General features: G+C 36.5%; 1 protein-coding gene across 14 annotated transcripts in view; it reads left to right on the top strand.

The window, feature by feature from the left end:
* LOC117411782 (plasma membrane calcium-transporting ATPase 2) overlaps positions 1-27,716 on the top strand; it is a 147,609-nt gene that overhangs the window by 86,791 nt on the left and 33,102 nt on the right. For 8 of the 14 annotated variants that reach the window (XM_058988502.1, XM_058988493.1, XM_058988489.1 and 5 more), the window contains 8 exons: positions 11,382-11,579; positions 15,902-16,159; positions 16,361-16,486; positions 19,435-19,560; positions 20,246-20,278; positions 21,481-21,573; positions 25,038-25,079; positions 26,699-26,863. In XM_058988502.1, coding sequence (XP_058844485.1) covers positions 11,382-11,579; positions 15,902-16,159; positions 16,361-16,486; positions 19,435-19,560; positions 20,246-20,278; positions 21,481-21,573; positions 25,038-25,079; positions 26,699-26,863 — 1,041 coding nt within the window. The remainder of the gene's footprint in view (positions 1-11,381; positions 11,580-15,901; positions 16,160-16,360; positions 16,487-19,434; positions 19,561-20,245; positions 20,279-21,480; positions 21,574-25,037; positions 25,080-26,698; positions 26,864-27,716) is intronic. The other 6 variants (XM_058988496.1, XM_058988500.1, XM_058988499.1 and 3 more) reach the window with 4 other exon arrangements.

Raw genomic sequence — 27,716 nt, 5'->3', positions numbered from 1 at the left:
TTATATCAAAAGGCGCAAGGCTGTGTTTCTATTGTAGGCTCACTGTTACAGCTCATGCTCAACTGCTCAGGACAGGAAAAGGTCACAGCAATTGACATGCTGCTTTTGGGTGGTTCAAAAAATACTGTCCCTGTAAAACCGTGATGGCTGGTTAATTATTATGTCATGCCACATCTGGTGGTTTGCCTGTCATACCATAGCTGAATGTTGCATCATCATTTTTCAGATTGCTCAGAGTGGGGTTCATTGTGTTACAGATTTCAGCTTGTTATCTGAATGCATTGATATTCTCCACCCAAAAAACAAAAACCACATGAATCTCTTTATTATTGATTTATTTTTATATAAAGCACACTGAAAATGGAAGTTGATCGTATACATATGACTAGCGTATGGTCTGGTCTAGTTTTATAATCCTGGGCTTTTTAAATGCAGCAATATTGCAGCAAGCCCATTTCATCCTCTGTGGCTGTGCGGTTGGATTACACACATGGATAGCCCCATGAGTACATTTCTATGACAGTAAATCTTAATGGTTTATAGTTAACCAAAGGAAGAACAGTAATGTTATACCTTAGGGTTCTAGCAACTGTCAGGACTCTGTTTTAATTGAGCTGCATCTCAATTCCACTGTATAATGTACATTAGTCCCTCTTCAATTGCTTTCTTATGGGGAGCTCCCAAATCATCTGCCATTCAATCTTCTATTAGGAGAAGTCTAACAAACCTTAATTTACCGAAACAAAGAAATGTTTCCAATATACAATGTAAGCTGTGTGTAAAAACAACAGCTCGGTTTAAGTGTAATATTTCATGGCCATACGCATGCAGATCATGCACGTCATTGTCTGTTAGGCGGAACTTACAACAGCCCTAAAAATAGTTTTACCACCTAAATATGGCAATATATAAATTGTAAATGAAGTTCAAAAACTGTACAGTATTCTGTTACAGACAGCAGATCACAAACTCAATGTAATTCCTAGCGAATCCTTTGATCTTCCATCTGTGTCTTATATCCAACTATAAGGAAAGTCTATAAGTAGTCATTTACCAGAGATGCTTAAATAATTGGGAAATTATACTGAACAGGACCCTTTTTCTATTAAACAGGAGATTTCTGAATTGGGATAATTCCTTTGACTAAAAATACATTTTGCAAGTAACAAAGGATGCAACTTAAAATTCATTAGAATGATATTTGCACGTAACATCAAGCAGTCCTTTCCACTCAATGCCACTCAATGCAATAGTTATTTAGGGATCTTTTATTCATACAATGTTCATTATGTTAGACAAAAAAGCCAGCTTCCCTTGGTTTCAGTATCCTGTATCCAGCATTGCCCAAGTCAGATTAATACACATACAGTACTGTGGAGGCTGAAATATGATACAAAAACGCGATCGTATAGACCCATAACACACCATTTATATATAGGAAGCACACAGTACAGTCTGCTGTATACTGAGTACTGTAGCTGTATTCATTATTTGTATAACAAAGTTTGAATTGAAAATAGGGTGAAATAGAATCATTTTTTTTTTTACAAAGCATGTGGCTTTAAAATCCAAATGGGGGGTGGGGTTCTGATTTAGAATCTTCTGTTTGCATTTCTAGAATTAGTAGAGATTCTGTTCTGGAACAAGAGATTTCACACTTCCAACCTCATGTTGTTAAAGGGTAGGGTTCTGTGGAAGAAATTATGTATATGTCTGTATTAGCACTGCTTAGCAGGGGATGAAGGTGGAAGGAAGGTCAGCTGCAAGAGCTTTCAAGTATGAAGGGAGTTGGCACAGGAATTTAAACACAGATCTTAGTAGGCAAGATTTAAGGGCAGAGACATGTGAATGCAATTAGGGCATTTCTAGAAGATATGCTGGATAGTGTGTTGCATATAAATAGGAAGTTAGCTGTAGAGTGACCTGTATCACATCAGTCATGGGGAATCAGCTGTAAACTTTTCAGTAACAGTTGCATAATAAGGAAAAAAGGTTTGAACCACTGCTGGGAAAAAAACCAAATCAGTCGGCTTACAGTAAAAATAAATGCACAAGGGACTGTTTTCAGTAGATAATTTTTTTTGACAGCCTTCCTAAAAAAGTCCCCATATGCAAATAAATAATAAAGTACTCTTCAGTGCTGTCAAAGATGTAGCACTGCATTCCAATGACATATGCATTCTGTAGGATTGGCAGAAGTGGGAGGAGCAGGCTACAGCTTCTACTGGACATACGGCCTCCCTCAAACCAAACCATTTAAAACCTGTATTGATCAACTCATTTCAGTAGGTTTCCTTGTAAATACTAATTTGATACTGCACCCATATATAACATATCCAGGGGAACAGTTATTGTGAGGCATGGAATGTCTTCAAGCTGTCCCTCAAGAGACTAATACAGTATGTGTATTTAAGCAATGCTGTGGACGGAGGCAGATTAGTTTTGCTTTTCACAAGTACAGTAATTACCTGGTGCGGTTTTCCAGCAGTCAGGACTTTTCGTTGGTTTTATTGGATCTTTTTATACCACAACAGCGACACAAATCTCCCAATTTCCAGTCTCCATTGAACATGATTTAACACGTTTTTTTGCAGTATCTATAAAATGATTTTTCAATATGAATGCTGTATATTTGAAAAGATAAATGGACCCTACTGAGTAAGGAAACTATATACTGAGTAAGGAAACTATGGGGATGATGTAAGGATACGCGCAAAGTGATTTGTGGATGCAAACCTCCATACTGGTGCCGGAAATCCTGTTTAGCAGGATACAGCATATGTAAAGAATGGTGAGGGATGAGCTGGACCCCCGCGTCAATCTAGGGAACGCTATCCCTGCACATGTGAAAGTGCTGTGTTCTCTGCACTACTTAGCCTCTGGTTCAATCAGACCATAATTGGAATATCTGGAGGGATAGCTCAATCCACCTTTTCCAGAGTGCTAGGCAAATTTCTGGATGTCATGCTGAAAAGGGCAGGCCAATACATATGATTTCCTAAGGATATTCATATAACTGCTGTTGGCTGAGGCTTTTCCAAACAACTCCATTTCTCAGCTCTTTCTCAGAAAACTTTTCTTTTTTTTCCGTTCGACAAGAGGACATTGCTGCCCTTCATCTGACATATTTTTTTTGCTTCATATTTTCGTGCTCCACAAATATCACACAGCGACTACTGCTCTCTGTCCTCCTAACTCTGCAAGTGCAGCCTCTAAATAGACCGATGCGCTCATTGAGACCCTCATTATCATAATTGCGGATCATTATTTGTGCGTGTTGAGTAATTTGCATTGCTCTTAAGCTTACATAGGGCGCAGAGCTATTTCAATTTTGCATCCGCTATTATTTGCACTGTGCCTATACTTACATCACCCTCTATATAAGAAAAATATATAATATTCTTATAGAACGTTAGAACACGGTACAGGAATAAACCACCAATTACTGTATATTTCATAATACTGTGTGTGCATTTTTGGCTGTAGCCTCAGGCAACCAAATATACATATGCAGCCAGCTGTACATGGCACTAGAATTAGCCAGTTAAACTCAATAGGATTTTTCTGAAAGTTGTCTTTCTGGTGGCCTAGTTTCTCGGGTAATGTACGTTTTAATGTGCGTCATTGGGATGAGGTTACATCTGACCCCTGAAACGGAAATCTGACACTGGCACCACAGCTGCATGACACATGAAATGTTTCTGTTGCACTGGCCTGTGTTGAAAAACACAATCAAGTATTACAAAATAGTCATGTTGAAAACAAACATGTGTATTAACTTTAAACCCTATGTGCATTTGGCATTAAACTTCATTTGTAATAGTATCGTTTATCTAACATATTTTATAAACTGGTAAGCTGTTTTATTGTATTTATTTTAAATGACAAAGATACTTGAAGTGAGTATGTGGTACAGTAATTTACAAGTAAAAGGATAATTAACAATGGATGTTCTACATTTTATTATGTGTTTACTATTAATAATGACAGGCTATAGCAAGCTAGCTTCTTTTTGTAACATGTCATCTTAACGCATTTTTAGAAACCTTCTTAATTGCTTTAAGATGACATGCAGCTTTTCAGTATTTGTATGTGATAAAATGTGAGCCATTGCATAATTAATAAGTGTCTAAATGTTTGAAGAACAGCTAGTTTTGTCCTTGGTTTGCAGTATCTGTTGTTTGTGTCATTCAGGCATGATTTCTTGCAATCAGTCAACCACATTTTATGACAGTGTAATTAATGTGGTCGGAGAGAGAGAGAGAGAGAGAGAGAGAGAGAGAGAGAGAGAGAGCAGAAGATTGTGGGAGAGCGAATACTCTTACCCCCCCCCCATGTACAAGTATTAGAAATAAGGAGCTAAAGAGTAACTGATACTGACCCTCGTTTCAGATTGAAATACATTTTACTTATAATACTGTAGCTTGATTTAGATTCTAAGATGTGTATTGTAGAAATGTGTCAAAACTACTTTTAAATCTTCTATGTTCTAAAAAAAATACCAGTACTTTAGTTAATGCTTTTGTGTTACCAAAGTAGAATATGTTTATTTTTAAATGGCATTTACTGTTCAAGTTTCTAAAGTTTTTTTTTTTTCTTAAGAGAAAATTCACATTGCTATTCTGTTTGCTTGAGTAGAGTGATTTCCATAGGGACAACAAAGGAAACAAAGACATATTTAATATGAAAATGCAACTTGTAAACACAGAAGATGAAAAACAGTACATTCTCATTTTAGGTTTGTTTATAATAACATATAGGAAAAAAAATTGAATTATTTTTTAAATATTAATGTTAAAATGATATAGCTAACTTTTCCAAGTAGGATGGATTGGAAAATGTTAACTTACGGTTATTCCTCATTGATTTTTCATTTCTTTTTTTCTTTTCTCCATCCAAATATACTGTAGTGATCTCGGTTAACGCAGGCAGGCGCATCACACAGGGCGAGGCAATCCACACACAGGCGGAGGGCGGACGCGAACCCGGGAACTCTCGCACTAAAGCATAGCTCCAATACCGCTGTACAAAAGAGCCGGTTCCTGGCAAGGAGTATATATACTGCTGCTGCCTTCCCCCGCACACGCTACAATACATTATATGTGGTTCAGTTCTGTTCCTGTTTTTCAATGTTCCTGTACCAAAAAGGAGAGGCTTTAAGACAAAAACAAACAACAAGATATGTCAAACATATAGGAATCATTTGTTTAAAATAATAGTTAACATTTCAGTAGAATGAGGGTTAACATGATTTTGGACTCTGGAGCTCAGGAAGGAAAGGCTGTCAAGTCATATTGTATGTCACAGCCCTGCAGCCTCTATCTCAAAATGATTCAGTCCTAATATTTACAGTAAACAGTTTTCGGATGCTCACAGTATGATCTTTGACAGGTCTGTATACACACATGTGTGGCAAGGAATGGGACATATCAAGTTACAGTACACTGACAACACTAGTTTTCATTTCAAGTTGAATCAGGTGGTAATCATTGAAGAGCCAGTACAGAACTGTAGTCCTGCAGTCCTAGTTTGGTTCTGTCCATGGGATATTATTATTGTATTTGTGTCTAACAGTCTGTGTGTAACCACAGTAACCCACACAATGTGCTGAAGTGTTGATTTTGCAGGAAAAGGTCGATATCGTGTATCATCGCACTTACTGTTTCCATGGAGACCATTTTGGACTTTAGTGTCCGTATGAACCTCCTCCCCCCCCCCCCCCCCCACTCGAAGGGCAGTAAATGGAATGTGTATACACGTCACACCAAGGCGTGTTCGGCCGATCGATTTCAATCGGCTTGCAAAGTTTAAACATGTTTAATATTTTGGGGCAGTGTGTCATACCCACTCGCAATAGATCTTTAATATTCATCTTTCAATCAAGAACATTTATTGACCTATTCTAACCAGAAACTAGATATTAATTTCGTATACATTTTGTATACATTTCACATACTGTATGGTTTATGATGTACAGCTGCCTAAACAGAAATCTAAACAAAGTAACCCTGCTGGTTTAGTTTTCTGTAGTGTGCATTCACATCCATGTGGACAAATAATCTAAGAACATTGAATTGCTCTGCCCTCATACATTGGTTCAGTGACTCAATAGATTGAATCACAGTGCTGTCACACTTAAGGTTTTCACTGTAATCATATAAGTCAGTTGCTGCTAAATATAACAGTGATTACTGAAAAAAGCACTTCTTAACTTTGTGTTGTGTTCTTATAGTGTATGTGTTTTAGTGAGCATGTACTTTACATCGTGTTGTACTGTACAGAAATTAGCACACCAACAGTTTCTATGGCAACCCTGAAAATCTGTACATTTTGTATTGCAGTATCTAGGTGACATTAAGCGTTACAGTACCAGTTTAAATGTTACAATTTTCCTACCTTATGTGTCTATCTGTACATATATGTGTACCAGTGTAGCTTTTCTTATTGAATTACATAGGTCACTATTTGTAGGCATTCATGGTTTCCTGGTTTCTCAAAAGTATTATCTGGTTTCCATGGTAATTTATTTTTAGGTTTAAGGAACAGTAATTAAATCTCTTTTCTGAATTCTAAAAGAGTGGTAAGCTTTTTTTCATGGATTTGCAGACCAGGCTCAAAGTAGTTTCTAAAACTGTAGTTTTATTTATATATATATATATATATATATATATATATATATATATATATATATATATATATATATATATATATATAGGCATCAACAAAATTACATTATGGTATTTCTTTATTTATATTGCTGTAAAAGAATATAACTATTCTGCAAACATTGCTTGTGGTGGTACTGTATGGACATCACGTCAGTTGACCTATTTAATGACACTTGTTTGGGGAGTTTTAGTAAGATCTAAATAGATAGTTGATCTTTTTAACCCTTTCAGTCCTGGCGGGACCTCATGACCCTGCCTTGTCTTAGTAATGTTAATATATGCTGTTGGAAATCACATTGGAACCTCACGGGACTCCTTGGTCCTAGTCTGAGGTAGTGTATAAATATATGTATACAAAAATAAAAAGTGTCCTGTTCTCATGTATGCTCAATAAAGGAGTATATTCTTCAGCTCGACAAAAATTATTTAGAAAGGAAAGGGTTAAAGCCTGTGTGTCTTATAGCTGACTTCATTATTAGTGGAGTGTCCTGGGTTTACTACAAAATTAATGAGGGTGTTCTTTGCTGCAGTGTATGGCCCCTGGATCCTCAGATCACGCCATCGGTGTGATTAATGAGGCAATTGGAAACGAGGTCGGCTTAGTCGCAGCCTGTACAGTTTCACTATAGTTGTGTAACACAGGAGTAAGTTCAGGTGATGAGTTACTGTGGATTCAGCAGTATAGGGAAAAGGATTAGAAATGCACACCCATTTAACGTCTTTCATTTACTTTTTTCAAGCAGAAACTAAACTTGACTTCACAGTATATAGGAATAAAGGCCTAGAGGTTTATATTTATAAAGCTTCAGCATAAAGGTAAGTTAATACAATAGTTCTAATACAACCCGTATAATTGTGAATTCTTTATATTAGCTGTTGAGAAAATCTCTGAATAGCATGTAAGGAAATGCACAGTATACAGAGAATTGTACATTTAGCCCTAAGGGAGACGTTGTGGTTGTTGTCAATACCAATAATTTTACTTGTATATAATTAATGTCTCTGACATGTAGATAAATAGTTATTGCTCAGGGGGGGGTTATTCCGCTGCCTGTGGTGTGGTGGTGTGATTAAAACATTTAATTGCTGTAGATTAAACATTTTGAATAGAGATACTTAATGAAAACTCTGACAAGCCGATTAATACAAATAAGGCCATTTGTAAACAAACCAGCACAGTGTTCCTTGAGTTCAATGGGTTCCTGGGTTCATAGCATAAAACAGTGGCATTTATAGTGCTATTTATTCTCTGAAATGTTTTCTTCAGTAACATTTTCTAAACAGCTTTTACCCCTTCTTAGGATGCCCCCACTTTGAGATACAGAATGTAATCCTATTGGGATGAAATGTATGATGTCATACAGGTAGACCAATCAGTGAATGATGACACTGCATCATGCTTACGCAATGATACAGTAAACTACTGGAATCTCTTGTGTGACTATAAGGGTTGTATGTATCTTGGGCAACAATGGTTTTGACAAAATTATGTACGGTGACCTACATTTTTACAGTATGTACTGAGACCTTTAATTCTTGGAAGAAGGATACAGTATATATGTTGCTAAATGAGCACGTTGTAAAGGCATTTCAAACACTAAGCCAGAATTGTACTTGCTGGCGCTTATGCACTATTAGGGAGTTAGTTGCCTCAAACATCCCACACAATGAGCTTTTAACCCATGTCATCATACACAATGCTGATAGATGTCCTATTGTATTTGTTTCATGTACGAGCATCAAGGAATTGATTTATATTTAGGGCTTCTGTTTTTTATTAATTGTATTTTTCGGTGCTTATTTTTAGCTATTTATTTTTAGCGAGTTTTATGTAAATTCAGGGCTTTTGTTTTTGATATACTGTATGAAATTTGTGTTTTTGGTTACTTTCCAAAATGCTGGAGTGTTTTTTTTTTCTGTCAAAATATGTTTAGTAACTCGACAGTACTTGCACACTTAAGTTGTACCTTCTTTCCTTTGCTGTCTTCCACAATGAAATCCTTATGGTCACGGGCACATTATTCTTTTTTTACATTTCGCCACAATTCTGTGTTAAACCCTCCGTAGTACAGCTTTAAATCTCGCTAACACGCCTCCATTCATGATTGTAATCTCGTTTCAAATCTCGCAAGCGGAGTCTCCAATAGAAATGTAAGAATGTGTTGTCACTCAATATTTGGGGCGGGTTGAAAGTATTCAGAACGAATCAATGATAGATACAAGTCAGGAAGGCGGGACATTGCCCAGCAGCACTGGGAAATGTATTTATTATTTTTGTAGTATTGGTTTTATTTTTTAATGGGAAAAGGGTAAAGTCAACGTGAATTGATTAACCATTTCCACAGTTTTTCCGGTGTTTTCCGGTGTTTATTTGCTAGCCACCAATTTCATTTTTTTTATTGGGTTTTATCGGTTAAAACCAAAAATCAGAAGCCCTAATTATATTTTCCAAATCATGTAGTCCAGTTGTGTCCCCAGACACTGACTCAGTAACCCGATGTTAGGAAGAACAGTTCAGTGAAATACCTCTTTGCAGGGCAGACATTTATAGGAATATTTAATGAACCTATTTATAGTGTGCCAGTCTATTTAGAACCCCCAGTTTCCATTAGATCCTTTTGTACTCAGCAGTGCTCACAACACCCCTTTTACTTTGTACATTGCATCAGATCCCCTGTGCCACCGCTATTGAAAGTCCCTTACCTTTCAGATGCTGATTTGTAGCGCAAGTCATGGCTACATTAACACAATTTGTTCTTTACACACATTATTCAGTACGTGTAAAATCTGAGAGGAAAAAAAATAAATCAGTGTTTAAACCGACACGTATACTTAGCTTTGAAAACCAATCTCTGAATACCATATAGAAATGGAATGCCCACTTTCTGTGCTGTCAAACTGCATGCACACTTTCTATGCTGTCAGGTTTGTTTCAGCAAGCCTGCAAGCAAATATAACTGTGTCTCACCTTTTTTCTGCAGACTCACCAATGATCTCACCCAAGACTTTTTTTCAGATACATTTAATCACACTCAACATTAAACTCAGTATGTTTCAATAGTGTATAAATAAACAGTAGGTGTGAATAAAACTTACAAGTAAGTGATAGTGCCAAATGTGTTTGGTATTTATTAAACCTGCTCCCTTTTAATATTCCCACCCTCAAAAACATGTTATAGAGGAAAGTTATGATGGGAGCCTGCCTTGGTAAACCTGTATAGGCATAACTGGCTAGTGATCAGGAGGGGCACTTACTCAGAGAGAACAGCTGAAACAACAACCACATGCAATCCTGTCTGTATGGAAACTATAGAAATAGCATGCATGTGCAATCTTATTTACCCAGCTGCTGGCAAAATATTATGAGCCATAAAAACTACTTTGAGCATATGAGCTTTAAAATATTGTAATTTGCTGCTGCTGCCAACAGTTTGCCCTTGTTAATGGTGAGCCGGATATTTGGATTTCTATACACTACTGCCAGTTGAAGCACCACTTATCATCATGCATTATTGTACTGGTGTCTTCATTGTAATTGCTTTGTGAATTCAAAGCAAGATGTAACTGCTAAACCTTGCATATCCCTCAAAAATGCAGCTATCTTAATCCTCTTAGCACATGGTACTGTATCCCAATCCACTTGGGGTTTATCTGGACCTCAATGAAAAGAATATTTGATTAAATATTGGGTTGGACCAATGCATACCCTCTGCAGTGGGAGTATAGTGAAGGCACCCATGTCTACTGGCCATATATTTACACAGACTCATACACTCAGTTCAACCCTGAAGCATATTATACATCTTCTCCAATAGCAATAGATTCCTAAATGAAATGTGTTTTTTTTTTCCTGAAGGAATGATAGTTTGCTATTAGTATTTTGTTTATGGTACATTTATCTTCTTGGCATCAGTACTAATGCTGCCTGTATTCAGTGCTGCTTTCTCAAATGACTGACGATCATAGCTGTGGGTATTGCATTGTTTTACTGGTATAATCAGAAAAAGGTTGGCTTACATAGGGTTTTGTTTTTTTCACCAAAGCTGTTGTAAAGAAACAAACAAATGATGTTTAAACAATAAGCTATGTAGTGTAGTTGCATACAATTAGTGTTTTTAAATGTGGTGGATCCATATTAAATTGCTTGATTTGGTACTGGTTTCTGAATTGGTTGAATTTCTTTTACTGCAAAGACTTTTCAGTAAAATTGCATTATTGTAAACTATTTAAATATGTACGTGTAGAAAATACTAATAAATGCCATATTTATAAGGCAATACATTCATTTGGTAGTGTTACCTTGTGTACACATGTTGTACGTACCATTTGCTTTCGCCATGGGTCTAAGTGAGCGTGACCTGCTGCCATGTCAGAGCTGTTATTCATACAGTATGGCACAACGCTGGCAGATGAGTTTAGTGGACAGGTTTGGTGCCAATTGTGTATTTGAGTCCTGATCCTGTAGAAAACAACATCAGCTCATACATTCTAAAAGGTCATTAAAAAGTCATGCCACATGCATCAAAACTGCTTACAACAATTCAATGCAAATGGATCAAGGCCTAAGGAAGTCATGGACTTTACTAAAGTCAAAGACCACAAATCTATTGGGTGTGAACAAAAAAAAAAACATTATTGCTTCACAGCAAGTCTAGTACTGGAACACAGTATCTCGATGGCAAATCCTAAATCACTGTTTGTTTTGTTTCACAGGCTTGCCCAACAACGCAGCGGATTTAGACAAAAGAAAAGAAGTCTACGGGCAAAACTTTATACCTCCAAAGAAGCCAAAAACTTTCTTACAGTTAATCTGGGAAGCACTGCAAGATGTGACCCTTATTATCTTAGAACTCGCAGCCATTATCTCCTTGGGACTCTCTTTTTATCAGCCTCCAGGAGAGGGGATTGAAGGTGAGTACAGCTTTTTTGGTTCATTTCCAGGTTTGTAATTGCATTTTACTGTTGCATACTTAGAAAAAGAACATGAAAAATGAATATACTGCAGACAAGATGCAGCACAGGGATTGCTAGATGTTTTATTGCTACTGTATATATAACTAGGCTGTTATAAGCAATGTTTTTAAGTAATGGCTTTTGAGCATTAATAAATTAATGAGTGCTTTAACCCTCTCTAAACCTCTAACACACTCTGAACTGGATTTAATTAATTAAAATGTATTTTAATAAAACTTTCCTTTAAACATTCCTTAAAACTGTCCTGAAAGTTTTGTGACTAGGGCCATATGTCTTACAGGTTACCAAGGAATGGATTACCAACCATTTTTTGAGTGTTGAAATTAGTTTTAATCTTTTGTCATATAAATGTCCTTAAGGATGAGGTAGAGGAAACGACACCAAACAGTGGATGAGCATTGGCTATAGAATCCACAGAGCCAAGAAAAGCCACAATGGCTCTGTCCATCAGAGTTATTATCTTAATCAGTATGATGGCAATTGCAGTGCCTAGCACAAACGATGACTGCCTGTAACTGTCCTGACTACAATGTATTACTTGGTGCCAGTTTCAACAAACCATTAAAAACAATGTGCACTGAGAGAGAAGCAGGTTATAATCCAATTACAGTAAACATCTTACTTCTGACCACATCAATGTAAAAGACCAGCTCACTCTTAAAATAGGAGATAATCTGAAGATCTTCCTCTATTAGTACCAGCTTTTCCCTGTCCCCCGATCCGTGTGGTGGGTGAATATAGTGAGGATAAAACCCTATCCTAATAAGTGTAAGATTATATTTTAACACATAATGTAAGCTGTTTAACCACAGTTCTCAATGTCACTTGTTTTATAATGGTCTCCCTACATTCATTAAAAATTGTCATCTGTGAACTCTGTCATTAGAACAGGCAATGTATTTTGAGCCATTTAAGACATCACAGAAACCTATTAAAAAGGTAATTCGTGCAGCTTGAGTAAATGAACTGTGCACCAGATATCATTAAAGAAATAACCTTTAGGTCTCAGCCATATATCAAACCCCATATGCTGTAAAATTTGCAATAACGAAGACAGCCATTAAGCATGCATTTTATAAATGCTGAGTAAGTAATTATTATAACAACTGAGAATTTAATTACATGGCATACTGCAAATGCTTGTTACTGTTTTGATATTTGAGAGAGTGTAATGGGTGAAAGGTGTATTGAAATGGATGTGTCATAGCCAGTTTTATTACTTTAGTGGGATTTTTTTTTTTCTAATACCTTTTAAAAAGCAGATCTGCACAGCTGCATTTTACCTGTGATTTGCTAAATAGAATCAATATAAAAATAAATCACAATTATCCTTTGCCAGTATTTGCAACAGGTTGCTCATTTTCAGAAACATCTTTTCTGTACATCTTAGTGCATAATCAATAATACTGCAATGTTCAATACAGCAAAATCACCTTTCCTGAATATTCAAAAGTGTTCTGTAGAAACAGCATTTCATTTTTGCATGACTTGAGCAATCTAATGAATTCAGAGCTGCAAGCTTCTGCTAGGAATTCATATTGCATAATGAACTCACATGCCTGATGCCTCAAGCAATACATCTTCCACACTAGCCACTGCAGTGCGATGCCTAATAACAAGGGCGATTCATTCAAGAATGTGTTCATTACAGTGAATTTATAGTTTCAAAAGATGATAATGAGAATATCTGAAGCATTTAAAGCAAGCATGAACTGTACCACAGATTGTATAATTGACGTGTGTGCAGTGTGAATTATTATGAATGCTATTCCGTTTTCTCTAAATTCTAAGCTGATATGATTTAAAGTCAGTCTTCTTGCCACTATTCTTGCAGCAAAGTACTGTATGTAACAAGTATGGGTTGAGTCACATAACAGCACATCGAAATCACATTACATTGCATACTGAATGCAATACATGCAAGCAAAACAGAAAGCTTTGTTTGATCTTACATGTTACTGCTCATGAATGCATCTTTAACTGTTACATTTTGAAATCAAGGCATGTGCATTAATTGAACGAATGCACGTAACTCTGCTTGCAGGATGTTTTACAGAAAATGGAGAGCAGAGAAAACAGATACATGCTGCTGATTGGTTGCGGACTGTAGCTGTTTTGTTTGAAACATTCCCTATGTAAAAGAATTGAGGCATTATGCACAGCCTACTGACATACGTGATATATTCTAAACCTTACTGCAACCGAGGAGTCTTGTAGACGAAGCAAATTATGTTTTCAGTACCAAAATGCCAAGTGAGCTGTGTTTACAAGTTGCTGTGATAAATGTCATCAGTTATGTAACTGCTGCTGCTGGAAATTCAGTACCACGGACAGCACATATCCATGTTGTGATCAGAAATCACCCAAAAAAGTGACCACACAGTCAAGATGTGTTGCATTTTTCTTTCCTTTTATTACCAAACATCTAATCTTTTGTAATTATTTTGAGGACATTTGTTTTGGACACAATCCGTCATTCTGAACAAACAATAAACTGTTTAACAAGAGTATTCTTAATATTTCCCTACAAAGCATTACAGTTTTTTGCAGGTGTAAACTGTAAAAATGTGACTGGAGGATCTTATAAATGAAATGATTAAGGACTGAAGAATGCAAAACCACTGTTTGAAATAAAGAAAGACAATGAGGTGCTAGAAAAAAAAACAAAAAAACACTGAGATTGTGGCAGTGACAGCTCTCTTATTGTGAATGCTTTCAGGCTGGGTGGAAAATGATTGCCAAAATATCTGCTGTTGAAATCCATGACAGGTTCCTATCCCAAGGGCATGATTACTAACCACTTGCTTTGCAGAAAGTTGGAAAACTATTTGTTTTTAAAGCTGTCTGTCTCTCTCTATTATACCACTTTAGAAAAGCAATAACTAGTCACACGTTGGAGAGGAGAAAAGTTAGAATATTGGTTAAAATGTTCGTGTAGTATGAATGTGTGTGGTAAAGCATAAAGAATCAGGGCAAAAGAATGACCCTTTCATAAGGCTACATGAGCAGTGATTACAATACTACGAATAGAACTGAGGTTATTACCAGGGATCTTTCATTCTTTACAGCTGACAAAGCAGCAAGGATACATACATAGTGAGATATTAATTAAAATGACTTGCTCATCAGTGGATTTAAATTTAACTGACGCTGTTTACGACCCCTGCAGTGTGTGGAAAAGTAATCGCTATACTGTACATCTGTGTTCCTAGAACTATCTTCAGGGACTGACGTGTAAGTGCTCTATAAAACCAGGCAACGCTTCCTCAGGGAGCAGTTCAGACTGCAGGACTTACAGTGTACGAAACTTATTGGCAAAATAGATTTCTATATGAATTGCTTGGATGCATTGCTTTCTGTAATAAACGTTTATGTAGACGAAAATTGATTTGCGTTGGAACCCTCTCCATAATTTATCACAGGAAATTGCTCTTTTGGGTCTGAGAATCTGTAAATAATAATAATAAAAAATGATATACATAGCTGTCCCTTTTGAGTCGGACAGAATCGGACCTTATGCATTATTTATTTTGAGATTTTTTAAGCAATGGACAATGGAGTGTTATTAGGAATCTAAATATATATCTGACAGTCTGTGTATCTATCTGATTGTTATTTAAAGAAACAGTATATTTTATAAATAAAATATACTGTTCTGTTCAGGTGAGAACAGGATAAAGTCAATTACTGTTAGGATAAAACATCTGTACATAACATTAATAATATTAGTCAAATACAGTATTTAAAACTTTTGTCTAAGATTTGATACTGAAACAAGCCCAAAATATAGAGAATCTTAGGTCTTGGGAATGATAGTATCTACTGTATCTACTGACATTGGGCAGCAGTGTGGAGTAGTGGTTAGGGCTCTGGACTCTTGACCAGAGGGTCGTGGGTTCAATCCCAGGTGGGGGGACACTGCTGCTGTACCCTTGAGCAAGGTACTTTACCTAGATTGCTCCAGTAAAAACCCAATTGTATAAATGGGTAATTGTATGTAAAAATAATGTGATATCTTGTAACAATTGTAAGTCGCCCTGGATAAGGGCGTCTGCTAAGAAATACATAATAATAATAATAATTCACAACAGCAGCTTCCTTTCTTTTGCATTGCGAAGATGCATTGTGAACCCAAACTAACTCTGCAGTTCATAACATTACGAGTGTACCTACCTTGAATGAAGAAGCTAGCTGTAAAAGTGCCCTTTGTGCTTCTAATGAGCTTGCTAACTGGTGTCCACTGCCTGTGCTCTTCACAGCGTGCGGTACTGCTGCAGCTGGAGTGGAGGATGAGGGGGAATCTGAAGCCGGCTGGATTGAAGGAGCTGCTATTTTACTCTCTGTAGCCTGTGTCGTAATTGTTACTGCCTTTAATGACTGGAGCAAGGAGAAGCAGTTTAGAGGTTTGCAAAGCCGCATTGAACAGGAGCAGAAATTCACCGTCGTCCGGGCTGGCACAGTCATTCAGATTCCGGTAGCAGACATCGTCACTGGTGACATTGCACAAATCAAATATGGTATGGTTCTCAGAATAATACTGATAGACACAGTACATATTATAGACACATCTGCCTATCAATGTTACACCCCTTTTTTTTTTTTTGTACAAATTATTATTTACCCCAGTTCATTATTTTAAAATAGTGGCTTTATACACTGTGTACTTAAAGGTTATATTATAAGCTGCTTTTTTTTTATTTATTTATTTTTATTAACAGGTGACCTACTTCCTGCAGATGGGATTTTGATACAGGGAAATGACCTGAAGATTGATGAAAGTTCATTAACTGGAGAATCAGACCATGTGAGCAAAGCTCCAGACAAGGACCCCATGCTTCTTTCTGGTGACTACCATGATTACGACTATGACTACTACTACAACTAATAATAATAATAATAATAATAATAATAATAATAATAATAATATGTGTCTTTCTTTGACTTTAACCCTTTCATGTCTGGTGTCCTCATATGGGTATGGTGTCGTTTTTCAATGCCGTTTGAAGATCTGCACAAAGAGCTTTAATCTTTGAGTTCTGTATCGATACAATTTTATAACAAGCTGAGCACAAGTAATGAAACACTACTGGCTAGTTTCACAGACCCCAATAAGCACTGAACTTGGACTAACTACTGTTATTTTAGGTAAGGTAGTCCAAGATTAGTTCTAATCGGGGTCTTTGAAACAGGTGTTACAACTTGTTTAACACTTTCATGCATGGCAACCTCATATGGGGACGGATAAAAAAAAAAATTTTAGTCTTTCTATTGGTACAGATGGAAGATGCAAATGCATGATGACTGCATATGAAAAATATATTTATTATGTGTCCAAAACTACAGCTATTTTTAATATTTGATGTATGAAAGGGTTAAAAAGTCAAACACACACTTGATCACATGAAGTAAGATTATGTTTGTCCTGTTTTAGTTTCTCTGTGTTTTGAAAGTTTTGACTGTTTAAGTCGCCTCGTATGCCGTGAAGCTGAATGTAGCAGTGATGATCTTTGCTAGTTAACCAATGAGGTACCACTGGTAGAAGTAACTGTGTGCACTGAATTAATTGAAATGCTACCAGTTGAATCACAACAGCCTGACATTTCCCGACAAGAGAAAAGGGTTCTTAATTATAAATTGCATTTTAATAAAATCAGAAGCGTGTTGTCTTAGACACAGTTTTTTTAGAATTCTTTTTTGCATTGATGATTGCATTCTATTTTGTTTTCAGTCTTGACTCAGTCATTACTGTTGAAATGCTTTGCAATTGTTTTCTGGATAGAAGCAATCCCATCCCTGCATAAAAAAGATATTTGACCTGTATTTTATACCCTCTTTTAACTGGGCGAAGACAGTGCAGGTCAAGTTAATGCTCTTAAAATGAGCTGTACATGTGGGAAGGGACAGCACAAGGCATCATCCTCGTCATTCTTTTAAAAATGCAACGTACTATGAACAACTTATGTGATATAATTGGAATGACTTGAAGCTGTGTTGGGTATGGGGTTTCCTTGTGATATTTATATCACTGGAGTGTTACCTACATCATATTCCATTATAAACTAGGCTATAGCTTGAAGATCTTGCTCTTTTACAGTGCATAGTTTAATTAAAACAGCACTGTAGCGATCAGCACCAATCTGGTATAGCCATCTAGCCCTTGCTTTTGGCCTCAATCAACATATTTGTGCCCAGAAGCAACAGGGTTATACACACGTGGTAGCCGTCATTACATTACTGTAGAAGACACTATTGTTTCTGCAGCTTTTTTTTTTTTTTAATTTAGTCGTCAACAAATATTTTACCCCGATTTTCACCCCAATTTAGCATGCCCAATTATTATCTGTATCCCCGGCTCACCGCTCACAACCCCCGCGCCGACTCGGGAAACGGAGGCTGGAACACGTGTCCTCCGAAACGTGCTCCTGCCAAGCCGTCATTTTTCGCACTGCAGATCCACAGCAATGCCACCAGACCTATAGTGCCGGAGGACAACACAGATCTGGCGGCTCCGCTGCAGAGCCACAGGCGCCCTATCGGCCACAGGGGTCGCTGATGCGCGGTGAGCCGTGGATTCCCCTGCCGACCTAAGCCCTCCCTACCCGGGCAGCGCTCAGCCAATTGTGCGCCGCCCCCTCGGAACTCCCGGTCACGGTCAGCTGTGACATAGCCTGGATTCGAACCTGCGATCTCCAGGCTATAGGGCACATCCTGCACTCCGCGCAGAGCGCCTTTACTGGATGCGCCACTCGGGAGCCGTTTCTGCAGCTTTAAAGGGAGGGTGATGAAGCTGTACCTAGGGATCACATCAGCCATTACTTCAGAACTGTTTTAGGTGAATTGATATAGAGGCATATGAAGTCTCTATATCAATGGATTGAGTGGATTGTGCTGCAAAAGGACCATGAGATTCCCTGAGGATAATTTAAGCTTGATTGAAGCGTTCCCACTTTCCCTACCTAATAATGTTCACTAAACTGTTGGCTATTTTAGATTGATGAAGCATGAACACTCTTGTAGTGATCTTCAGAAGTAAGAATATAGGGCAGCATTTTTGTAAGATGTCAGACTTTCCCCACAACAGGCTGCTGTGCAATTAATAATAATAATAATAATAATAATAATAATAATAATAATAATAATAATAATAATAATAATAATAATAATGCAGTATTCATTTACATTTATTTTTTAGTAAAAGGGTATGTTTCTTAAAGCATTTGACACTTATATATGATATTGAAGACAGCAGCACTTAGACTCTCCTAAAAGGTCAGTTATTTTTATAATAACAGCTTCATGTTACATGATCCGGCCCCTCTGACCATAACACCGGTTCATCTTTGCAAAATGAAACCGATTCTTAAAGCTCTGTGACCTTTCCAACTAATGTCTTCATTATTGTGCCACACTGCATCATACACACCGGGTATAGATTTAGTTTTCTTGTGCGGTGCCAACAACACTATCAGGTTAGCTGCCACTCAGGAGCAGCTCCTTCCACTAACTTCAGCATACATGGGAGTTTTGGTGTGTATTTGTATTAAATAAAACTCCTAAAGACAAAGATTTGTGGATCAGCTGTCTCTACTTATGTTTCAGCACAGTGTCCTACTTTGCTTAAATAAAAAAAAAATACTCAAATTTTTATTCCCTCAGTTTAAGTGGCAGAATGAAAGAAATCAATCTGTAATAAACATTGGATCAATGTGGAATGAGACCAACATTCCCCACAAGATGTGGATTATTTAGTCAGGGTGGACTGATAGACAAAGTGCGGTGTTGTGTATTTCAGGTACCCACGTCATGGAGGGTTCAGGGAGAATGGTGGTCACTGCAGTGGGGGTCAACTCTCAGACTGGCATCATCTTCACCCTGCTGGGGGCCGGTGGAGAGGAGGAGGAGAAGAAAGAGAAGAAAGGTAAGAAAGGTACCCCCATATCAAAGACCATGGACACTGAAACGTTACTGCAGTACAGCGAGGCACCATACACCTAATTCATACGGAGGTCTGCATTCAAAACGGACTACGTCCAAAATACTGTTTTTTTTGGCATTGGTACTGAAAGATTATGCAGCACTTGTTTTGATTATTAAAAATAACATCAAAACATAATGATACTATAGTTAACTTCAAACAAGAACTCTCTGTACTGTGTTTAATTTGTCAGTTTAGTTATTTTGCAAACTGATGAAAAGTAGAAGCCTGTTTAATGTTGTGTCTTTCATGTGTACCTTTTAAGCTTCATTTTGTCCAAATGCTTTACATGTGCTGGCAGGCTGAAAAGATGTCAGCTTGGGTTTGAACCCAGAGCACACAAGTTAAAGTCTGTAACACTATATAGCATTTGATATGTACAAAAACAATGTTGTAAGTGAAACTGGTAGCACTTTTCTTTAAGGATACATTTAAAAGGAGGTTGAAAGGGCTTGATTATTTTCCAGTATTAACGAGGGAAGTAATTTAACAACTTTTTAAATGATAGTTTATTCATAATAGATCCTTAAACTGAAGTTTAAAGTAAACTGATGTGAGATATTATCAGAGAACATCTACAGTAGGTATATCTTTTTATTTTCTTATCATTCTGAAAATTGTAATACAGGTGAGACAATTGAGGATGGACACCAGCCGCCAGGTAGAGTATTGCTCATGTCTCATCTAACCTAGCTGTGAACAAGGAGGTTCTAACTGCAAATCTGCAGCTGGCTTGAGCAGCTTATCCCTAACCTAACCAAAACTACCCAGCAAAACCTAATCCTCCTGCCCTCCCCTTTCCCCTCTGATCCAGCTTCAGGTCCTAGTGGCTTAAAAACAAGAGCTTGATAATGACGTCTTTTTAAGTATGGGAAACATATCATCCATGTCTCTACTGTTTGTGAGCTTGGCCTAATCCTTCTGTATAATAACAATTGCATAGAACCAGTAATAATAAAAAAGGTTTAAATAATTACAGCATTACATGCCATGTCTGTCATATTAAACTTTGCAATCATCCACATTGCCATTTGGACGCTTTCTTTCCTTCGTCCTCCGTGATCTCAGTGATGTCATGCTAATCTGTGGCGCTTATCTGAAATGAGATAAAAGTGCTGTTTACTGCATTCACTGCAAGACATTTCAGATTTTTTTTTTTCTTAAAAATATTTCCCAACATAAAACCAATGTCACCTTACAATAATTGATTTTGAGTTTCAGTGTTTTAAAATAAAATATCAAACAGAACGAAATTTCAATGTACCATTTGTAATTCAGTAATATGAGAGAATTGGTCAGGGGTCTAAATAATTTTGCAAGGCACTGTATATAATGTGCAACCTGTATATAACACACAGTGTTCCTATGAATTTAAAAAGGGTGCACATTATGCTACAAAATTACAGTATATTTTATACTTTATACTTTATATACATATACTGTACATGAATAAGTAGTTACTCTAAAGGTGGTCTTCAATACCGGTTTGACTGTAGATTTTAGAGTGTATATATACAGTATATATATATATATATATATATATATATATATATATATATATATATATATATATATACAGTATATATATATATATACACACTGTATATGGGATATTGTTGATTCTTGCGTAGTGTGTCATTAATGTAATCATTGTTTGGTCTATATTTTAAGATTTTAATTTAATCCATGCTGTATGTGATCAGTCTTTTCTGTTGCATTTTTAATGTTATGACTGCAAGAGGCTTTGCGTTCATTACAGTATAAAAGAATGAACTAACCATGGCAATTATGTTAATTAATTTTCTTAACCATGTTATTTTTGTTCTCTGTTATCCTTTTTTTTTATTCATTATTACTTGCTAGACTCCTCACATCCCTCCTCCCACCCCATCTCAACTATAGCTACAGATGGTGCAGCAGGTGCAAGTGCCACTGGTAATACCAGCTTGGTCAATGGTATGTTGAAAACACCTATCTTGTTTTTATCTGATGGGTATCTCCTTTTCCAACTGTCTTGACCTTCCTTTGTCACTGACTGTACAGCTGTTCAACATGCATGTCATCAGATTATGAGAACGAAAAAATAGAAATTAGGACTGTCACAATAATCGCCACTAGAAATCGAATATAAATTGATTCAATTTGTTTGTACATTAACAGAGCAGGGTGTACAGTAGGTATCCGGAATGTACTGTAAGATTCGATTGAATAAGCAAATATATAGCTTTTTTATCTTCATTTTTTTGGTGGTGGTGGTGGTGGTGGTGGTGTGTTTAATGATGATAAACTGCAAACCAGGATGTATTTTTTAATGAGAACCTAAGAAGATGAATAATATAGACAAGTGAATATATATTCCCTGGTGTAGATGATTAAGGAAGACCAACCCAGGTTTATAATTCATTAAGAATCTGTATGCATACCTAATTGGGAGTATCGATTTCTAAGGGCCTTATTAATCATAGGTTTTTAGCAATTTCCAAATCTAGAAAATATCTAATTGTTCAGCAATTGGTCATTAATAACAATTTGAGTCTCCAACAGTCGCTAACAAATAGAAAGTTGATGAAACCCCTCAGAATTGTGAAGAAGAAAGAGCTGATAGGAGGTTCGCTGCGATACGTAGCCTGAAGGATTAGTTTCAGGGTCCAAGGGTTCTAGTAAATGAAGAGATACTGTACTGTAGGGTTAGGAGTGTCATGGTAGTTATTTTAGTAGCAGAATAGCAAACGTTTGCTTGCTGTAATGTTCAGTACTGTATGGTTACGTTACCACTGGAATCAATATCGACAGTCTTTCAATGGGAAATGTGTTTAAATACTCATCAGAAAATAAGCATTATTGATTTGCCAACTCTAGCCATTCAGATATTTCTGCCATTCATTTACGTTTAAATTGAAACCAAAGAAGGGGGATGTAAAAACAACTCTCCACTGAAATAGAAAGGTTTGGGCATTGCTAGTGTTAAAAAAAGAAGTTATTTTTGCACTGAATTAGAGTGGTGAACCTCTGCATTCGAAGGTCATGCATTTGAAGGCCATGCATTTGCATCCCAGAACCGCTAGTCAGCTTGGTAGACAACCAGAGCTCTGCCTGCTACAGTTGACAGCGGATTTCTGTAGCTGGATCAGATTTTACTCTCCATGGTGATGGAACGAGTGTTATTTCCTATGCAAACCCTTTCAGCTATGCATTCCTCTGCTCGTACTGGAAATGCAAGAACACTTTTTGTTAATGATGCAGGGAACACAGACTAAGAGGAACTGGTGACTGTGATTAGAGAGGACAAAAATGGTTCCTTAAAAGCCCTTCCCAATGAAGACCCTGCATATATTTTAAAGAACATCATGTTTTGTGTGTGTGTGTGTGTGTTCCAAGCATGTGCATTTGGGGGTCAATTCACTGTCCACTGTAACAGAGACATGCATGTGTCTGTTGTATTGTGCTTGTCTTCCCTTCCCTCTCACACCTTGATGTCCTATGAAATATCTTATGAAAGTATCACTGATGTTTGAGAATCCATATTATTGTTAACACACAGCCAATTTGAGTATGTCCTGAAATTGATACAGTACATTAAACCCAATTAAAAAGCTGTTGCTAATAAAAAAACATATTTCCTAAAATATCTGTAAGAATAAGTGCAATGCTGGTCACACAGTACAAAACTCTGAATAGTCTATGTACAATATTGTAGGAACATAATGGTCATTTATTCAAAGGAATGTAAATGGTATTATAGAACAAAATAATAACTTTGCTTTCAGGCAACATGCTACATTATTCTGCTGTTTATAGTGTCCAATACAATAGTTTCAGTGGTCAAATGCTAAGGAGTCCAGTTCTGGGGTGTATTACTATAAAATAAATGATGTTGCCTGAAAACATCATTAGTCAACTTAGAGTTCTGAATGAATCTCTGTTTTTCACAATTAATATTTTGGATTCGGTTACACAAATATTTATTTTTTTAAGAGATGATATTAATGTATTGTTCAATAATGTGACTGATAAACTTAGTAGTGGTTTGTGCCATTAGCAGTGCATTAGATAGTTTAAGAAATAATGTTACTTATCAATCAGCCTATGAAAATTTTTATTTAAGTAGAAGAGATATCGATCCAGAGTGTTGTATTACATTAATTCAATGTGTATTTTGCAAAGCCATCTTAGTAAATGTAGTCTGGATGTGACTAACGCTGCCAATAATTCTCAGTGAGGCTATTGTATTTATAGCCCCTGTTCTGTGAAAACAGATGCCTTAGCTTTGGTTTCAGTTCTTCAGTAAATGAAAAGCTGAGAGGCTGCATTTGTGCAAAAGTCAGTACATTCCCACATATCAACAGGTACATTTTTTTGTTTTAGTTCATGTAGAACCTTCAGTCTTTTTGACCATTGAATAACCAGTACTCAATCAATTCCATAGTAATGGGCATACATTCATTTTGATTGTGTTGTTAATAATAATAATAATAATAATAATAATAATAATAATAATAATAATAATAAAAAACTCTTAAAAATAAAATTCTAGCTGTGTGTCTATGTTTTATATCATGACAATTGTTCACTGTTTTGTGTTGACATTTTACAGATTGTTATTCAGTGTCGTTTGAAGATCTGTACAATGAGCTTTACATTTTGAGTTCTGTATCGATACAATTTTATAACAGGCTGAGCAGAATAATGAAACACTACTGGCTAGTTTCACAGACCCCGATAAGCACTGAACTTGGACTAACTAATGTTGGTTTAGGTAAGGTAGTTCTAATCGGGGTCTTTGAAACAGGTGTTACAACTTGTTTAACACTTTCAAGCATGGTGTTTATATGGGGACATATGTAAAGATGCAAATGCATGATGACCTCCTATGAGGATGCCATTTTTTCCCCATATAAAGCTATGTAAAAAAAATGTATTTGAAACAATTTCAAATGAAAAATATATTATGTCCAAAACTACCTTTTCCCCCAGCTATTTTCAATAGTTCATGCATGCAATAGTTGAAACAGTTTTATATAAAGGTGTATAGTACACAATTCATACTGTATAATGTGAATGGACAGTGTTTTTATATATAGTCAAATTATATCCTAGTTGGTACTGGGGATCATTTGTCTTAAATTTGCAATTAAATACAGTATGCAGGGCTTCCAAATCTCCTGGAGGACTAGAAATTGTGAGTCACTGGACAAAAACCGTATTCACGAAGGCAGGTTTACATAAATCCTATTGAGCATATGCCATCTTATGTATGTATGTTTAATGTTATTGAGCAATTCTTGAAAAGTATTGTCCCATAAAAAAAGATGTTTCTGTGTCTTTCCTTTTAAATTCACTGTAATGTCTTTGTGAAAAAAAAACGTTTATCGTCTGCTTTTTATTATTTTTGTTCTGTCTGTCGTATGTCTTCATCATAGGTAAAATGCAGGATGGGAATATGGAGAACAACCTGAATAAAGGTAACCTGCTTTCATATACACTGGGTTGTGGATGCACCTTTTCTGCTGTGGTTGAAACGCGATTGTACCTGACATCTGTGCTCATCGTGGTTTTCTTAAAGCCAGCTCTTGTTTCTGAATGTATTTCCAGATGCCTTTTCCTTTTTTAAGCCTTACTATTGCAATTTGTATAAAACCATTGAGATTAATATTTATTTTTTTCTCCTTTCGATTATATCTGTATATAGTACATAAGTAATCTAACATCACTGCTTTCTATATTTGTTATTCAGAGGAAGGATGGAGTAAGACTCGCACAGCAGCTTGATCCATTCCAGTTTTACCGTGAACCTAATCAGTCACACGGTACAACTGGAGTCAGAGTTTTTCCTTTCTAAAGTGGGCCTAATCAAGCCTTGAGAGTCCCAAACCACTTTGCAATTGGCCATCTTACCTCCCTCCCTGCACAGTGTTGTGTCTTGTTACCACTGCTGTTAAAATACTGTGTATATATATAATACTGTAGTACATTGAATACACTTATGTGAGAGCATTGTTATCTGACTATATTAACTGAAAAACAATACAATATTAATCTTAAATTTAGATAGCGTATATGGTATACATGCTACTTTCCGTCTTAGAATATTCATAGTTTTAAATAAACCTTCTTTTTTTTTAAATGAAGCATTTCTGTAAACCGACATGCAAGCGTGTGTCTAGGGGTTTGCCATTAACAACTCTTTAATACTTTCCTACATATTTGAGCCGATCATATCCACCCAATGATTGGCGATGTACGACCACAATCCGATTTAATATTGTATCCTGAGTTTCAGATTTGCTTTGCATTTCTAGTGAAATGTTTGGTTTCAGAGGACTGCCCAGTGCACAGCTGCTTTTCATTATTGGTTGTCTTTGCTCAGAAAAGTACCATACCTGCACTGAATAAATACCATACCTGCACTGAATATATACCATACCTGCACTGAATAAATACCATACCTGCACTGAATAAATACCATACCTGCACTGAATAAATACCATACCTGCACTGAATATATACCATACCTGCATTGAATATATACCATACCTGCATTGAATAAATACCATACCTGCATTGAATAAATACCATACCTGCACTGAATAAATACCATACCTGCACTGAATATATACCATACCTGCATTGAATATATACCATACCTGCATTGAATAAATACCATACCTGCACTGAATAAATACCATACCTGCACTGAATAAATACCATACCTGCACTGAATAAATACCATACCTGCATTGAATATATACCATACCTGCACTGAATAAGTAAAGGTGAAGCGTTCTGTCAGCATAGAGGAGAGCGATTACTGTACATCTCCCAGTACCACAATATTGTCGCCACTATGGATAAAACCATATTAATGAAGAGAATACAAACCATGTATGCTTTTATATAATTAATGAAAGAACATGGTGATATGAAAATACCACAAAGACACAACGATCCATTTTCATAAACATCTGCACACCCTTAAATACAGCCAAGTGAATTATTTGTGTCTACAACTCAAGGCAAAAACGGGATAGTTAAAGTAAAAAGGAGGCAACATTACAAAAGTTGTACCTTTTGATCGTTTTAGCTAAGAAACAAGACGGTGCAGCCGCCATGGAGATGCAGCCTCTGAAGAGTGCCGAGGGAGGTGATGGAGATGAGAAGGAGAAGAAGAAGGCTAATATGCACAAGAAAGAAAAGTCTGTCCTTCAGGGTAAACTGACCAAGTTAGCTGTTCAGATTGGTAAAGCAGGTAAGCTTGAGATCAGTTCAATGATATGGAAACTCCTGTAATCAATAGCAATATGACTGCCATGTTGTGGTCACTTTTTGACCAATAACCTTGTGATATTAACTTTACATTCAACACAATATTGTATGATTCTCTAGGTCGTCTGTAAAAGTAGCCAACAACAGTACAGAACTGCGTATATCGTTTGAATTTAAATAAGAGCCCACATTTGATACACAGCTGTATTTTATGATTAGCTCGGTCACATTTGGTTATTGGAATCTTACAATAAAACATTTGTGTTTTGAGGCCTTCATTGTTAAAGCTTGCTGTACAGATTTTACCCTTAAACTTTTCACCCTGGGAGCCTTCCATGGCTGGTCTTGTTTCTATTTGTCTTTTTACTGTAGTTCAAATGTGCATCTTACTAATCAGTAAACTACAACTTGTGCGTGGCACTGTAGCTTTAAATGTATTTATTGGTGAAAAGTTTTAATAGCAATACTAGGATTGGATTTTAAAAAGCTTATCCTAATTTCGGACCAGGTCTGTTCACCTTGTATTGCATAACAAAATACAAAGGAACTTTTCAAAGTGGTGGCTGAAATGGATTTATACAATAATGCTAGACCATAATTCAATAAAGTTTTCAGGTCACATCAGTAAATAATCTATGGGGTGTGCTTGACAGCACACTGACATATTAATGAACGCATAGATTATTAATAAAGCAGTGTATAAGATGTTACGTGTAATCACATCTGTCAGGAAGATAGGTGTTATATTTATATCCTTGTAACAACATTACTTCATTTTTTATTGTGTGCCTGATACCCAGTGCACACAACATCCCATTTGCAAAGCCTCAGTTAAG

The sequence above is a fragment of the Acipenser ruthenus genome, chromosome 16 (assembly GCF_902713425.1).
Source record: "Acipenser ruthenus chromosome 16, fAciRut3.2 maternal haplotype, whole genome shotgun sequence".
In the NCBI taxonomy this organism is placed as follows: Eukaryota; Metazoa; Chordata; class Actinopteri; order Acipenseriformes; family Acipenseridae; genus Acipenser; species Acipenser ruthenus.
This window is presented reverse-complemented; position numbering and strand designations above follow the sequence as displayed.